Source organism: Ictalurus punctatus, chromosome 28 (genome assembly GCF_001660625.3).
Source record: "Ictalurus punctatus breed USDA103 chromosome 28, Coco_2.0, whole genome shotgun sequence".
In the NCBI taxonomy this organism is placed as follows: Eukaryota; Metazoa; Chordata; class Actinopteri; order Siluriformes; family Ictaluridae; genus Ictalurus; species Ictalurus punctatus.
The window spans coordinates 13,566,111-13,582,413 of NC_030443.2; the positions used below are offsets into that span (position 1 = coordinate 13,566,111).

Genomic DNA, 16,303 nt, shown 5'->3' on the forward strand with positions numbered 1-16,303 from the left:
AGGAAAAATGGATATATCCCTTTTTTTTTTAAACCAGTACAGGGGTGGAAACTGAAACAGTAACATCCTCTCATGCTGAGCAGGAAAACAAGGTGTGTAAATGTATATGAGTTTGTGAGTATGAGCAGAGCATAATGTACTTTGCATGGCAATGTAGCAGCTAAACACTTTTTTTTTTTTTTTTTATGGAGAAGAATCTGAGCTCAGCCCCGAATGATTAACAATTTGGCTAATGCCCCTGGAGGACACTTTACATAATCTAATTCAAATAATAAATGGATTCTAAAAAGTGATGGTGTGTAACAAAGATATGTAATTGTTGATATGTTGAAGCTTTCTCTAAGGTGATGGTTATTTAATATTTATGGAAGGAATCTCCATTATCATTTTCAGGCCAGAGGACTCCCTATGCTTTAACATGACAATCTGCATTGTATTATTATTTTTAATTCTTTATCTCTTTTGTCTTATAACTGGAGAATATGGAGGCTGGCAAACGTACAGTAAGTGATAACAGGAACTAACTTGTATCAAGAATGTACTACAACATTATATGCAATTATAAAGAATTAAAAATATGACTTATCATTCTTTAATAAATTAGAAATTATAATGGTTGGAAAATTGCTGTATTATAAGAGGAATAAACACTTCAGGATGTTAATCATATTTGGGCCACATCACACAACCCCGTCATTGATTATGTTCCTATAATACAGTAGCACGTCCTGTCATGTTTTATTCCTTACTGACTTTTGAACAATAACCAAAAGTACCTGGAACATTCCCACAATGTTTCCCCGTTCTAGAAAGATGATCATTATCATGGCCATATGACAGGTATATACTTCATCAATCAGCTCTCAATGACTGTTACAATAAAGGTTATAAAAATGATCTCATGAATCATAATGTCATGTTCAAGATCACCAGTGTTTGCTGTACAGAAGCATAGCTGCAGGACAGATAAGGTCTGCCCCATCACCCTTCAAATTCTAATCACATTAAATATTGAAGTCAAAATGTAGGAACCTCCTGAAACATCCAATGGGCAATGTACAGCAAAAATTTGGAAATTAACTCTCAGACTTACAGAAATGAGAATGAGAAAAGGAGGAAAGGAGGAAACAGAACAGTGGGAAGTGACAGAGATCAATTAAATAAATGATGGCTGTAGAAACTGCTAACCAGAAAGCAATTTAATGTATGCTTTTTTTTTCTTTACTTGATTTTGAATACTGATAATTTATCTTTCCAGCAGTAGGCCAGATTTAATGCAGCATTTTAGAGTACAGCATGCTAAAACATTAGCTACGGTGCTGTTTTACTCCTTTCTTTAGTAGTTGTCCTAAATGTGTAGTTAGCTTGTCGTTTTGGAGCCTAATAACCTACAAGCCTATGCCAAGGATTAGGGAAATTAATTACTATTAATTAGAGTATATGTGTACTGGAATCATCTCTACTGCTGTATGTATAGTGACCTGTCTTTCACTGAGAGAATGTGGACATCCTTATTTCAACACATCATAACAGTTCTTCATGCAGCTATTATTTTATCAAGTCTCTATGTTGAATTCTGTGGCTGGAGTGAGAGAGAGAAATAAGAGCCATAATTCACTTTTTACATGCAACTGTGAGCCTTCTCAGAGCTGCCCTACTTTGTGCCTGACAGCTGGGTGAGTGTGTTCAGGGCTCAGCACTGGTCAGCCGGTGAAATAGGCAAAGACGCGATGGATGGATGAGTGAAATAAGGCCTGTGTAGATGAATAATTTAAATAAGCATTAGAAGTGGGGAAATGTGAATGGTGATTTATGGATTTCTGGCCCTGGAGGACTCGGAGGACTTGGAGTGCTCAGACTGCACTACCTCTATCTTGCAGATAATGAGACTAAACAGGAAGTTATCCAACAAAAAAATTAATGCTAAAACTAAAAAATACTTTTAGCAGTTTATAGCACTGTGAATGGTATTAAAACACAGCACCAAATGATGAGTGTATTAGGTTCGTTTTTTACCTTTAATGTTTATTTATAGAGACCTGACAGCAGGTTCTATGCTAATTTCCTTCTCTATCTAGAACACATGTCATAGGGGGCATTAGGGTTTCAGGAAGTGGCACACAAATCAGAATCCAAACTTGACATAGTAAAAAATACTGCTTCTTAACTGTCTATATTTCATTTGGAAATGTGACTCTTCAAATTTAAACTCTTTAAGCCATTTTCTGACATCCACCATATTATGCCAATCAGCCTACCATGCATGTCTTTGGACTGGGGGAGGAAACCCTCACAGCACAGGGAGAACATGCAAACTCCACACACGGCCCCAGCAGCACTCAAACCCCCAACCCTGGAAGTGTGAGGCAAACATGCTAACCACTAAGCCACCTTGCACCCCCAATGTATCGCCACCTTGCACCCGGGATAGACTCTAGATCCACCATGACCTATAAAATATAAAACTTTCTGGCAATCTAATACGAGACTAGGCTGGTTTGGTGTCTCTAGAGAGGGGGAGAAACAACTAAGCGATCATTGTATTGGTTTAGCTGCTACAGTGCCATGCAGAGTACGTTATCTGTCCTTATGCTCTGCTCATATCATGTTCATGTATTGCATATAGACAGTTACACACCTTGTTTACCTGCTCAGCATGAGAGGATGTTAGAGTTCCAGTTTCAACTCCTTTACTGAAATATCCATTTTTCCCTCACAATAACTAACTTGTTGAGCTAGCGTTGAGACCTGTCAGCCAATAAGACACAAGTATTTCCACATATTTTCCTGAAAACTTAATTTTTTTCTGATGTTCTGATACATAGTGACAAACCGCTCAAAGTGGAGAATTATTCAGGGATATTATAAATATTTAATATAATATTTCAGCCACTACCTGCTCAACACTGCGTTATAATACGAAATCAGACAAAGGGTTTGACACAACACATTTATGATTCCGGCATCAATAAAATTTAGATTTCAATGGAATATTACTTTGTCCTTCTGTAACATATGCGCGCACACACACACACACACACACACACACACACACACACACACACACACACACACTCAGAGTGCTCATCAGATTTCCACTACTGCCATGGAACATGCCGGAAATGCAGGACATCGTATCCCTTTCTATAAATAGCAGGATTATGCAGCCAGAGACAGATAGAGAATGAGTATACATCAGTGCTGTGGCTGTAGCTGAGTGAGTAAAAAACACACACACACACACACACACACACATGTATGCACACAGATGCTGCAGTTGCCTTCAATGTGCCCCTAGGCATAAAACACAGCTAATGGATGTAGCCTCTAAAAAGATTGTGCTCTAACAGAAGCCTTGTTTTCTTTCATACATTACATTGATACTTTTCTGCATCTGATCATAAGCTTAAAGGGGAGCAAACCACAGTATCCAGAGGAAACCACCAAAGCACAAGGAGAACATGCAAACTTAGCACACACAGGGATTCGAACCCCCAATCTTGCAGGCGTGAGGCAACCGTGCTAACTACTTTGCCCTTGGTAAAATATTATTTAGACGTGTGTGTGTGTGTGTGTGTGTGTGTGTGTGTGTGTGTGTGTGTGTGTGTGTGTGTGTGTGTGTGTGTGTGTGTGTGTGTGTGTGTGTGTGTGTGTGTGTGTGTGTGTGTGTGTGTGTGTGTGTGTGTGTGTGTGTGTGGTGAACTTGTATTATTTTATTTGTATAATTCAGTGACAATCATGGTTCATCCTGTATGCATTAACCTTCATATACATTGTTTTACACCTCATTAGTAGGCAACAAAGAAGGTGACATGCATGCTAATTTTGTATTTGTACATGGTACTCTAAATCTGTATATTTCAGATTTTGTATTATTTGTGATAATGTGTCATGTGGGCGTTGCTGCATATGGATACCACAAAATATACCGGAAAGTATACCACAAGTACTTCATAGTGTATTGCTCCAGTGTTCAGGGAAAACTTGCTGTAGTATACGTGCTTGTTTCTTCATCTTTATTAACCAATTTGTCTTGGTCAGGGTGGTTCCGGTGCCTCAACCAGGAACTCTGTGTGTGGGACAGGAATACACCCTGGATGTGAAGCCTGGCCGTTTACATACATTCACACCCTAGAGTAGCCAATCCACACACTAGTGTGTTTTTGGGAGGTGTAAGTAACCTGTAGAACCTTGGAAATCCACTTGGACATGGTGAGAACCTGTAAAACTGTAGTAAGCCGAGCTCAGGATCACACCACAGAACCTGCAATGCTGTGTTAGTATAGATGGCTTATTGTCATAGCAACTCTGAACACTATCCCTCCATCCCAGCAGAGGATGCAGTCTCCTCTTCCAATTTCTACCATTTTATTACCTGCTTTATGTGTATATAAACTCATGTTTTCTACTCAGCAGTAGTGAAGTCTTTCCAATCCTCCTGTATTGTGTAACATATGAGCATTAGTATTCCTAACTGCCTTGTTAATTCTATGACTCTTGCCTTGTTTCTTAATATTGCATTTGGACTGCCCTTTTACCCTTTTACACTGGGTGTGAGCAGGAATGCACACTGGATGGGACAAAAGAAATTCTTGTTTATGGTAACTTCCTTTTGGTCATAAGGTGGTGGATAGAGATTAGGTTTAAAAAACCCTAAATCATTTCTTCAAACACAGCTTGAAATCAAAACTGACCATTTTTTTCTTGTTGGATCATGCTTTTTGTTTTGTTTTTTTGTTTTTTAAAAAATTATATTCATGGATCATTGTGTCAATCATTTAAAAGAAGAAATCTGTGGGGTTTTTTTTTTTTCTGTTCCATCAAAATGCAATGACTTTTGCCCTTAAATAGTAATAAATGATATAAACCCAATATACTGTATCATGTCTTGTTTTACCACTCCCCTTCCCCAACCCCAGCTATTATCAGGCAAAATATTTCAAGATCCTGTTTCACTTATAAACACTTCACGTTGCAGGAGAATATACTTTGTGATTTCCATTTTATGTAGTTAGTGTAGTTTTTTTTTTTTTTATTCATGCAATGCAACAGTGTAAAGTATTGTGTGGAATATCACAACAACTCAGAACATACCGAAATTTAAAGTTCAAAGGTTTATTGAATAGTTCATAGCACTGTGTTCTGCTAAATGATCATATGATCATAGAAATCATTATAAGAACATTACACAGCCTTAACACTCCGTAGAGCCTTTTCATACTGTTTGCTCTCTTGTGCCAGAAGGAGGGAAAGAACTGCTTTGTTGGGGCTCAGAGGTGTGTGAGTTGTGTCAAGACTGTCTCCCTCTGTGTAGGCCTACTTGTGTGTTTGTGTGACAAAGAAAACAACACCCCTCTATTAGTAAGTGTGCAAACTGCTTTCAGTTCTCGCCAGCAAACGGTGTGTGTGTGTGTGTGTCCATTATTCAAAGGAAGTGTGTAATTACAGTAGAACTAACATATAGTTGCAGTGCACATGGTTATGTTGACACACAAACACAAAAAAAAGAAAGACAAAGAGGAAAAAAGAAATGCATCAACCCCAAGTCTTACACTAAAGCGTGCATTGAAAAGGCTGAGACTAGAGCATGCAGCATGTAAAATAGTGTCTTTTGTGTCTTGTCTATCTTAAACGTCATGCTTGTAAACATTTCTTCTCCTCTTCATCACTTTGCTCCATCCTGCTTTTGCACGACGCTGCTGCTCGTGTTGACAGGGATGGTGATCTCAGAGGACTGGATGGCGGGTTTGGGGAGAGGTGCCTCCACAGTCAGGAAACCCTCAGGGGAAAGTGAGGATGTGATTTTTTCTGCATCGGCACCAGGGGGCAGTCTGGAGAAAACAAGAGGACAAACAGAGTTTCTACAAGACATGAAGTCAGTGTAAAGGAATGGTGCTGTATTTGTGTACTTCGTGAGCTGAATCAGAAGCTAGTGAACCACGACCACAGGATTTTCCTTATATGTTGTTAAAATAAGGTGTGATGGCACGTGAAGCAGCAAACACTTAGGCCCTGATTTACTAAAGGTTTGGTGTAGAAATATCTGAAAACTTGATAATGCCTACAAAAAAAAGAGTATTTCCTGTTATTAAACTATAACAAGCCAAATATAATATTAGCAAACCTATATCTAGTCATTTTTATTTGTACTAATTTCAACCTTGAAATAGTCTTGTTCTATTGACAGATAATTTTGCTTGTTTTAAGCATTTATTTTCAAAAGAATAACACAATCGAATGCTTGAAATTAGCAGAAATTGTAGAAATAGTGTTAATAATCTTATATTTAGCTTTGCTGTAGTCTTATAACAGGAAATATTAAATAAATTGGACTATATTCAAGATATTTTCACTTGCTAAGATGTAATTTTTTGCAGTATGTCCAGTTTTTTTTCCTTCTTCTTACATCTGTGTGTTATGTTTTTTTCCCCCTTACTGTTAATGGTTTGCAAGTTAGCTAGTTTGCTAGCAACCAATGCTGATAGGTTAGATCGACAACAAACCTCCAGTGTACAAAACATATACATAGGGCTTTGTTTGGTCATGGTCAAATGCCAACTAAAATTTGTAGTCTGAGTGCATTAGTAGTGAATAAGGAGCTAGTGAAGCATTAAGTCTCCAGAGTGAAGACGGAAGGATGCTGAATGTGGTAATAATGTACTCCAGCAGATAAGATCGATCTCTTTTTTCTAATGCTGATTTAGAATGGTGTTTCATCAACACTGCTAGAGTCTCATTACGCTTAAAGTAGTAGAAATAGCTTTGTGCAGTCACTGGAGACGACTTAAAATAATAATGACCACTATGTCCTTATCTAATGCCACTGATGTCTTTTTTGCATCCATTTCAATGCATCAGTGCAGTGACAAATCTTTGAAAAAGAGGCAGACAGAGGCTTCCTCTTGGTGGCGACAAAGCTGCATACAGTGTGTGTGTATGTGTGTGTGTGAGGGAGAGAATGAGGGAAAGACAAAGACCCAGGGTGCAAGACAAAGAGAATAGCTGAGGCACAGAATGGCTATAATCAGTAAGCAGGAGACGCTACTATAGCTGTTATAGAGTGTATAGACTTGTCTTGCTTGCCTGTGAGCTGCTCTATTTATCCATTTCATGAGACTGAGATAAGGGGAAACAGAGCTGTGGTATGCAGTGGAGAACAGATGGGGAAGCTTCTGGAATGTTCTGTACTGAATAAAGGCTTAGTGGCCGGATTTAGTCCCATATTAGGGAAACAAGACATACCAAATAAACAAATGAAGATAAGACAGAGAAATAGTGCTATGTGTTATGTGCTATGCTAACACTAACTCCACCCCAGTTCTGATATTACCCTTTGAACGCATAGAAATTCAAATAAATTTGCAATAAGACCCTATAATTTGTTGGTTTTTTTTTTTTTTTTTTTTTTTTTTTTTTTTAAAGATACCCTTGTTGCAACAAGCATGCATGTTCAGTTCAACTCTATTGTACCACACTGTTCAAAATAATTTATCTATCTACTACTACTATGTGAATGATGTATTTGAACAACTCACTGTGAATAGCCCATGGTGCAAGCAAGACACAGGTTATGTCCCAAAACCAGTTTTCATTTGCTATATCCCCTGTATTTCACTATATGTGATAAGAGCTGATGTACTAAGTATGCTCATATGCAAATGTGGACATACTCACACCTTTCTAGTAAACATGTTAGCACACTTAACACTAACTGCAAACGATAACTGAAAACTGCCTGGAGAAATGTGCATTGCATTTATGCCATGAGTTCCCCAAAGGCAAAATTCGATGTAACCAGTGGTAAGTAATTATTAAAATAAAACAGGGCGTGCTATTGTAGGAAAATAATCAGCACCAGGGTTGTGTAATGCAGCCTGATGCAAAGCAGAGTTACTGTTACCACCTTGAAGCTGATTATTTTCCAATAACAGCATGTCACAAAGTGTGTTATTTCTCTTATATTTCTCTTATATTCCTCTTGCACCTTGACATATCGATGTTACCAAGAAACTGGAATTTGATTCGGGCTTTCCCATGGCAGAAAACGTAATGACAGCTATAAATATGTCAGTAATATGAATTCACCATTTTACAGCTTTTTGCAACCTCAAAAGTGAATATTTTGCTCCCGTTTTTTTTCTTATTTGCTGCATCATTCATGCCAGACATATTTCAGAACTAAGTATGAATAGTAATATTCAAGCTAATAATAATATTCAGTGTTATAATTGAATATTCATGACTAGTAAGTGGCCTTATCTAAGAGTTCTTAAAGCATACTATACTCTGATATTCTTTTATATTAGGCACTCCTTGTTTTGACACTCATTATGTTGTATACAAGGACAGTAATGAGTTCCTATACTCACGTGTACTTCCTAGTGAAGGATCTAGAAATGACACCATGCTCGTCCTTTCTTTCCTCGTGTTTTCCTGTAAAGATAAAGCACATTTATTTTTTTTTTGCCAAATCTTCATATGCTTTCACTTTGCTTTTGGATACGAGCACAATGCTACAAGCAGTACATCTTTCCTGGATCATACCATTTCAGTGTGCTTGCATTCCTAAAAGGGTTTTACCTAACACTTACAGGCATCTCCTGTCTACTTAAGTCTAATTAATTTACATTCAGGACATACATAAAAGGTCTCAGCTTTTTACATGTCTACTAGTCTTCTAGGACTTTCTTCATTAAAACAAGCTGGTGTTCCTGTGCTGTGGCAACGTGCCTGCCTGTTTTGACAACGACTCCAATAATAGAAGGAAGACATAAGCTCCAACGTGGTCCTGATAGGCCTGAAAGCTACTTCAGCCTTTGTATAAAAGCCAGCATTAGTAACTGCTGGTGTGAATACAGTATATCAGACTCTTTATGGTGTTTAATCATAAAATCTTCTTATAAAAGCCATGAATTAATCAACATCTGTATAATCAATACCATAAATTTCCAGAAGTGTGTATCAGTTACTGGATTGGTGCAACATCACTGTAACTAATAAAAAAATGTGTACCATTAAAAATTATGCAAACATATGAGGAACCATAAAAAACCTTAATAAATATTATCCATGTTTTCTGCAAGAATAAATGGCTTTCAGATCATCACTTTCACAAATAAAAGTTTGATTGAAACTAATAGTAAAAATTTTAAGTTTAATCATGTGATATTAAATTATGCTTATATATTAAGTTAACTCCCAGTTATGTCTTAAAACTATGCAGTTGAGAATTTCTTCACTCCTTCCTTTCTCGTGAAATCAATCATAATCGGTATGGGCTTTTGAAAATAAAACCGTTCCTGTGCTCTACAAGTAAGGCATGCTGTAAACAATGAGCAATGAGAGGAAAGTCTAACCACTTCCATGACCTCAGAGTGTTCGAGCACAAATTATCCTACAGTGGTGCGAGTCCTGCTCTGGGCTGTGTTCCAAACAGCTCTCCCAAAGGCTACATTTGGGCGGATCACATCCTGAAGCACTAAGTCTGTTGTGTTAACTCTTAACTGCTCTCTAGTTCGTCCGATCATGAAGGACACAGAGAGTGGTCAGTGAGAAATGTCCCTTAATCCCAGTGAATGTAGTTATAGCACAAGGGGAGCCGATTTATGACTTTATTATCTTTCTATCTTTACCAGATTGATCTATACCAATTCCAGTTTACTTCCCAAAGGCTGCAAATGATATGCTGATTGATTTCTGGGTTATTATAAATAGCACAATACCTGAGCTATATAAATGCAAATTGGCAAAACTGAAAAACACTTCATCTCTGACTGACATTAGAGTCTGTTTTTTTTTTTTTTTCTCTAGAGATGTTTCAGCTTGTTATTTGTCCACAGCTCAATTCCTTCTCTTGTCTGTTTGTTTCAATCAGGATGTAAATCACCATCTGGCCTGCAAGGAAACTTTAACAAGGACTGTCTTCTTTAATTCATCCTGAATTCAAAAAAAGAGTAATATGTATCTTTTATTCATTTACACTTTGAGTTTTATAAATGATGTAAACTATCCCTTGTATGTGTCACTAAACATCTTCATCTGCTGGTGGACAGCAAAATGCGTGCAGCGAAATGGAAAAACAACTCATCAGCCAAAAGCTAATAGTATGTTTGGATGACATTTTAACAAAGTCCTACATGATCCAGCAGAAATGCTATCAACAGGTGGAAAAATCTTAACATTTAAAAAAAAAATCTCACGAGTGATCTCATCTAAATAGAAAAAAGCAATCTCTCAATTCAATCAAAATGCAATTTTTCATGCTTGTTTGACAGATTGATATAATGACACTCAAACTTACCAGTGATCTCCACCACACCATCCTTGGTCTTCACTGTGAGCTCCTCAGGAGCAAAATGGTTGACGTCCAAGCTTACCTTCCAGCCATCCTGTGTCTGCTTGATCTCAGACAACCCGGTGCTGAGTTGGCGTGACAAGGCACGGGCATAGGCTGCTGGATGAGGCACTATCGGAGTGGGCATGGTAAGTGGGGGTACCTGAGCACTGTGCATCAGGGAGGCCATATCAGCACCAATGGAAGGGCGCATATAGCCAGGCCAGTGGGTGCTGGGAAAGACATGCATCTCCTCTGGTACTGCTGGCATCCCAAATGCCTGGTCAAAGATCCTGCTGCCTTGGTACCAGTCACGGAATGGGTCCCAGGATGGAGTGCGGAGGAAAGTGAAAGGGATGCGCCTCTCAGTCATGGCTGAAGAATAAGTTGGACTTCTCTCTCTGGACGATTAAAGCTTTTTATCAGAAACCTTTTCCAGAAGGTGCTGTCGGCTTAGAGCTGCAGGCTTTTATAATAAGCTGGTTACTGCCCACCCTCGTTGGAACGCCCCATTTCTTTCTCACACTCTCTAAAACTTTCTCGCACCGGCCATGTCCCCCACCCCCGACCCAAATAATTATAGAACTGACTAGAAGGTCTATTCACGGCAGACGTAGCAGGAGAATGGAATCTGAGGCAAAGCCTGTCGGCTGTACAGCTGACTAGGGATCGTTTAACCTTTTCATGAGTGTAATGACATACACTCACACACACACACCACACATAATCCCTCCTCTCCTGCATTACAGAGTCATACAAGAATCTATGAAAATAACACAGGAATCCATGAGGATTTTTTCTAAAAAGAGTAGTACCCGACAGTGTCACATAGAAAGACAGGTGGATGTACAGACAGCTGAAGAAAACACACATAAAACAAAGTCTAAACACAACAATGACCCCACAAGCAGACAGTGTTAAAAACTCATAGATATCCACATTTCTGGTGAACTTTGTTAAAGTATGACATTAAAACATTTTTAAAAATTATATTCTTAGAGGTCTTAAAAAGGTTTTATAAAGCTGTTTTTTTTCCTGAGAAACTTTTATACATCAATAATTAGTCAGTAAATCAATATTTGTAAAAGATGTATTAAATGTAATGAGTTTTTTAAATACCTTTTTAATAGCACTTTATATGAAAATTAAAAGCACATTTGCAATAGTGACATGGTAATGGCAAGATGTAATAGTGGTATTTTTTGTTACATTTATGTTGACATTGGTTTGTGAAGGTTTAAATATTAATTCAACAGCTCAAGTTTACAACTGCAATTTAAAATCTTTTTTCAATTTGTTTACTTTCTGGAGTTGGCAGGATTCGACTCGGATTCTGCCATTAAGGACTCGGACTCAAGTCCGACTTGGCCCCTTTTGGACTCGGACTCGAGTGGTTAAGGTCTTGGTCTCGACTCAAACTTACATTTGATTCATCACTAAATTTTGAGAAACAAATCAGTACAGTGGTAAAGGACAGTTTCTTTCATCTGAGATCAGTTGCGATATTAAAACAATTTCTGGCCCCGAAAGATTTGGACACTGTAATCCACACTCTCATAACATCATGTCTGGACTACTGTAATTCCCTATATGTGGCCTGCCTCAAACTGCTGTCTATCACATGCAAATTATCCAAAATGCGGCAGAGAGACTTCATTCTAGCCACTTTACACTGTCTTCCTGTAAATTTTCGAATTGATTTTAAAATGATTTGCTTGTGTAGTCTTTATCTTTTGTTGCACCAAAATAGATTAGTGACCTTCTGATTCCTTACTCTCCCCAAAGAGCTCTTAGGTCATGTAATCAGCTTCTCTTAACTGTCCCACGTTGTCGCTGTAAATATAAAGGTAGTCGGGCCTTCTCTGTTGCAGCACCTAAACTTTGGAACAGTCTGCCCTTAAATGTGAGGTCTGCTCCATCACTACCCAGTTTTAAATTGGCTCTTAAATCTCATTTGTTCTCTCTGACTTTTCATTAAGAATAGTTTACGGGTTTTATGTTGAAGTTTTCTGACTGTATTCTTTTTAATGTGTTTATATTTTGCATGCTGCATGTTTTCTTTTAATGCTTTACTTTTATATGCTCAACGTTTTATTGTTCAGCACTTTGGTACACTTTGGTGCACTTTTAAAAGTGCTCTAGAAATAAATTATGACTTGACTTGAGTTGGTGACTTTATATACATGTTTATTATCCCTGGCGTACTCAGTCATCCAGCTGGCAGAGAGCAGCCACCCTATGGTTGATCCAGTGTTTCTGTGGATGGTCCGAGGGCAGCTCGATGGACAGGACGTAGTTGGTGGAGTGTCTGGTGGTGGACAGTGTGCCTCTCCTCGCACTCGTTTTGTACACAGGACTCACATACATGCGCTCATGCAGGAATCTGCTGCTCTCTCCAGGCTTCAGCCAGATAATTGGCAGCGAGTCGAAGAGAATTTTGGGAAGTGATTCTCCGATGACCGTACACTCCCGATCCCCCCGAGCTCCCTCCAGGAATAAACCACGAATGTACACACCGTCCACAGGCTTTACCTCCAGCACATTCTCCTGATTCATCACCTCATACTCAAAGCCGATGTAGTCGATGGAGAATCTGAATCTGAATTCTGAGACACTCCAGTGAGGAAGGACTGTGTGAAGTAGAACCTAGAGAGCCAGAACACATCTGGAGGTCCATTATCTATCCACTCCTGTAAGAAATGCAGTCTGGACAGCAGGTCAGAGATGTAGCGGCTGAGAGGTTTGAGTGAAGGATAAGATTTAGCAGCCCGCATGGCTGCAACTTTCCCCACTAGCATGCTGTTAAAAATGTTCTCCAGCTCTGAGGACATCACCACTTGCCCCTTTAGAGCCTTCCGGATATTGACCAGGCTGCTGCAAACCACCTCTGTCAACCTGTTAAAGAGGATGATTTCCTGCCGCAGTACGTTGTTCATGGACTCCTCGTACATCACTGGATACTTAGACATCACCTTCTCAGTGTTGAAACCTGGTGGCAACTTTGACATGATGTCCTCTGCCAACTCATCCACCACTTCCTGAGGCAATTTGGCTCCGCGCACTGTCTGCCTGGGCAGTGTGAGTAACACTCCATTTAAAAGCTGATTGGTCTCCTGGTTGTCCTTGGTGATGTCAGCGTTTCTGTGCAGACCGAAGACCCCAGGCTCGGCTGTGATTGGCAGGCTGCGGATGTAGTCGACGCAACTCTGGTGGGGTCCATGAAAAAGCAGAGGCCAAAGAGCAGCTTCCTCCAGGCGTGAGGTTGGGTGGAGCTGTCAAAGAAGGCGGGGTCACACAGTGGGTCAGTGCAATAGGAGCGCAGCAGATTGGCTCTTAAATGTTTAGGAGGCTCATTAGTCATCTCATTAGTCAGGGTACCTGGTCAACCACAGCCTAAAATCAGGGCGTGTTTTCTCAGGCGTGATCAGTTCCTCTTGATCATCTCCAGCATTAGTATCCAATGGTAGATGACAGTTTTATAGGACAACCCACGTTCCATTGCTAAGCGCAGAGTTGATGATGCTAGCAGCGACAGGGCCCTGTCCCTGACCAAGTGACACAGCCTGGGTCTTACTGCCCCCATATTCACATCTTCTGAACATTTCAACAACACTGCGGTGAGATCCGATTCTGGTGAGAGTATAAAGATTAGCGGTGAACAGCAGTTGGAGTCACTGTAGCTTTTTGCAAGGTCAAAAGTCGGTGGTTCGATGTAGGTTCATCCTATATGCCCACCAGGGTGTTCCATTTGCCTGGGAAGCACTCCTTGTGTCCTTCTCAAAGAGCGAGCAGCACACACTGTTGTAAATGCTGACAGTGAAGTGCTCAAGGATGCTAGCAATTCGAGTACTTAAGTCTTCGCTTGGTGCACTTTGAGCAATGGAGTGAAGATAGAGACTGATAAACCATGTGAGTGAGTACTGGTACATTGGCTCAATGTTGGCCAGCTCAGAGATGCACAAGAACAGGATGGATGAATGCTCGGCCACGAGGCGATATCCCATCATCGTCCTGTCAATCTCCTGCTCCGTTTCACTCACAATCTTCTGAATCTCCAAGATCTCCTCAGACAGGATCTTAGAGGATGGCAGCACCTTGATAGCCATCTCATCTTCCAGGATGTTCCCTTGGAATGAGGAGAGAACTTCCAGTATCTTGTCCTCTATGTCTTTAAGCTGCTTGCTGTTGGCTGCACTCTCGAGGATGAGTTGGTTTTTCTTTTCCTCCAGTTCTGGTTTCTCTTTAGCAGCAACAATGTCGAGAAGCTGGTCTTGCAGCCTGAGAGGTGTGATCATAAAATTCAGCAAACACACCTTCACGGCCACTTCAGGCAGGTAGTGTGGGTTCCTCAGCCCAGTGGTCAGGTAGAACTGGAAGTCTTGAGAATATTCAATGATGTTCTTGCCCAACTTCAGGTATTCTACACCTTGCTGCTTGAATGTCTGCTTCAGGTGAACTGGCTCTGGAATAGCATCCAGCTCCTCACCCAGATTCTCCAGGAGGACAGGGGTTGCAAACTGGATGGTGTTTTCTAAGGTTTGCACATAGCTGCTGTCAGAGAGCTTGATGATGGCCAGCTTGTTGGCCTTCTCCGTGTTCTTGATCCACTTGTTGGCCTGAGGGTCTATCATGAGTGGCCAGCGGCATGAATTTGACACAATGATGCCATTGTCTGTGGAGAAAGAGTCTATGGGTAACCCAGCGATCCACCATGCCTGGATCAGCACTTGATTGCCAAGGGTGTTGCTAAGTGTGAAGTCTTCAGAACATGGTCCTTTCCTTTTCATGCAAATCTTATGACATTCCACCCGGTACTCCACTGTGAAAGCCCGCAGGTATGACACTGTGGCTGAAGAAAGAAGCACATCCCCGGTCGGGTTTGTGTATTTGATTCCCAAGAGTTGTGCTGCTTCTGTCCACCTGTCTTTTTCTCCTCCCAGTCCACCAATCAGCTTCTCAGCCCAGATCAGTTTCTGTGAAGACAGCTCGATGTTATCTTCCAGTTCCTTTTTCTTCTGCATCATTGCAGCAAACGTGTCATTCAGAGAGCACAGTCAGTCCGTCAGTCCTACACAGCTTTCAACTCGCCATGCTTCACTGCAAGAGTCTTCATTTGAACTGCCAGCTCTTCCTCTGCCTTGCAGAGCCTCCCTTTCTTTGGGGCCACTACTTTGGCAACACGTTCACCTCCATAGCCTAGACCCACTTGCACAAACCCTCACAGGCAGACGAGACGTTTTTGATCAGCGCAGGTTGAAAATCAGGATTGCCAATAAACTTCTCACGGATCTTCTTGATGTTGGTGGCAGGGATGTTGTCTTTGTCAAAGGCTTTGGGGTTTTCCAGGAACTTTAGCTTTAGGAACTTTAGGAACAGCAGCTTCTTGGATGGACCCCAATAATCCTCGATCATCTTACCAGAACTTCGAGGATCAGGTTTCCTATCAGGTTTGATACCCTTCATTACACAGATGGACTCCATGATGAGTTTAATAGGACCAGGAGGGTTCTGCATGGACTTTACCACTGTGATGTCAGCAGGTTTCAGCGTGTTGAGAGCCAAAAGAGCTGCTTCCAGTGCTGGCACTGCTTGTGCAAGGACCATCTCAAGTGCATCTGTAGGCCACGCCTAGAACCAGTCAATCGTGCAGCAGTTAATCAGAGATGGAAACATGCGTAGACGGTTCTGAAATGTATCGCGGCTCATGACCAGGATGATATGCAGGTTCTCTTTGACCCTGTCAATGAAGAAGTTGTACATAGAGAGTGGTGTGGCGTAGATTTTTCTCCCCTCGTTCTTGGCAATGCTCTGCATCTTCTCCACGATTTCAGCACGCTCATCCTGTGCGAACATATTGGGCACGTCTCCAGTGTTTAGAAGCATGTTCACATCCTCCACAAACATCTCAACCTTCATCTTATTTGTTTTTATGTGTTTTGTTCTTTAATATATATAGAAAATGGAAAATGT

General features: G+C 40.4%; 1 protein-coding gene and 1 pseudogene across 1 annotated transcript; both read right to left on the reverse strand.

Annotated features, from left to right (window-relative positions):
• Window positions 1-5,099: 5,099 nt before the first annotated feature.
• Window positions 5,100-10,875, reverse strand: hspb1 (heat shock protein, alpha-crystallin-related, 1). The gene is made up of 3 exons (XM_017460709.2): window positions 10,301-10,875; window positions 8,370-8,433; window positions 5,100-5,831 (listed from the first exon to the last, which is right to left on the reverse strand). Exons 1-3 carry the CDS (start codon window positions 10,704-10,706, stop codon window positions 5,666-5,668), a joined length of 636 nt encoding a protein of 211 aa, XP_017316198.1. The 5' UTR covers window positions 10,707-10,875; the 3' UTR covers window positions 5,100-5,665.
• Window positions 10,876-12,888: 2,013 nt separating this feature from the next.
• Window positions 12,889-15,937, reverse strand: LOC128629314 (dynein axonemal heavy chain 3-like; annotated as a pseudogene).
• Between the last annotated feature and the right edge of the window lie 366 nt (window positions 15,938-16,303).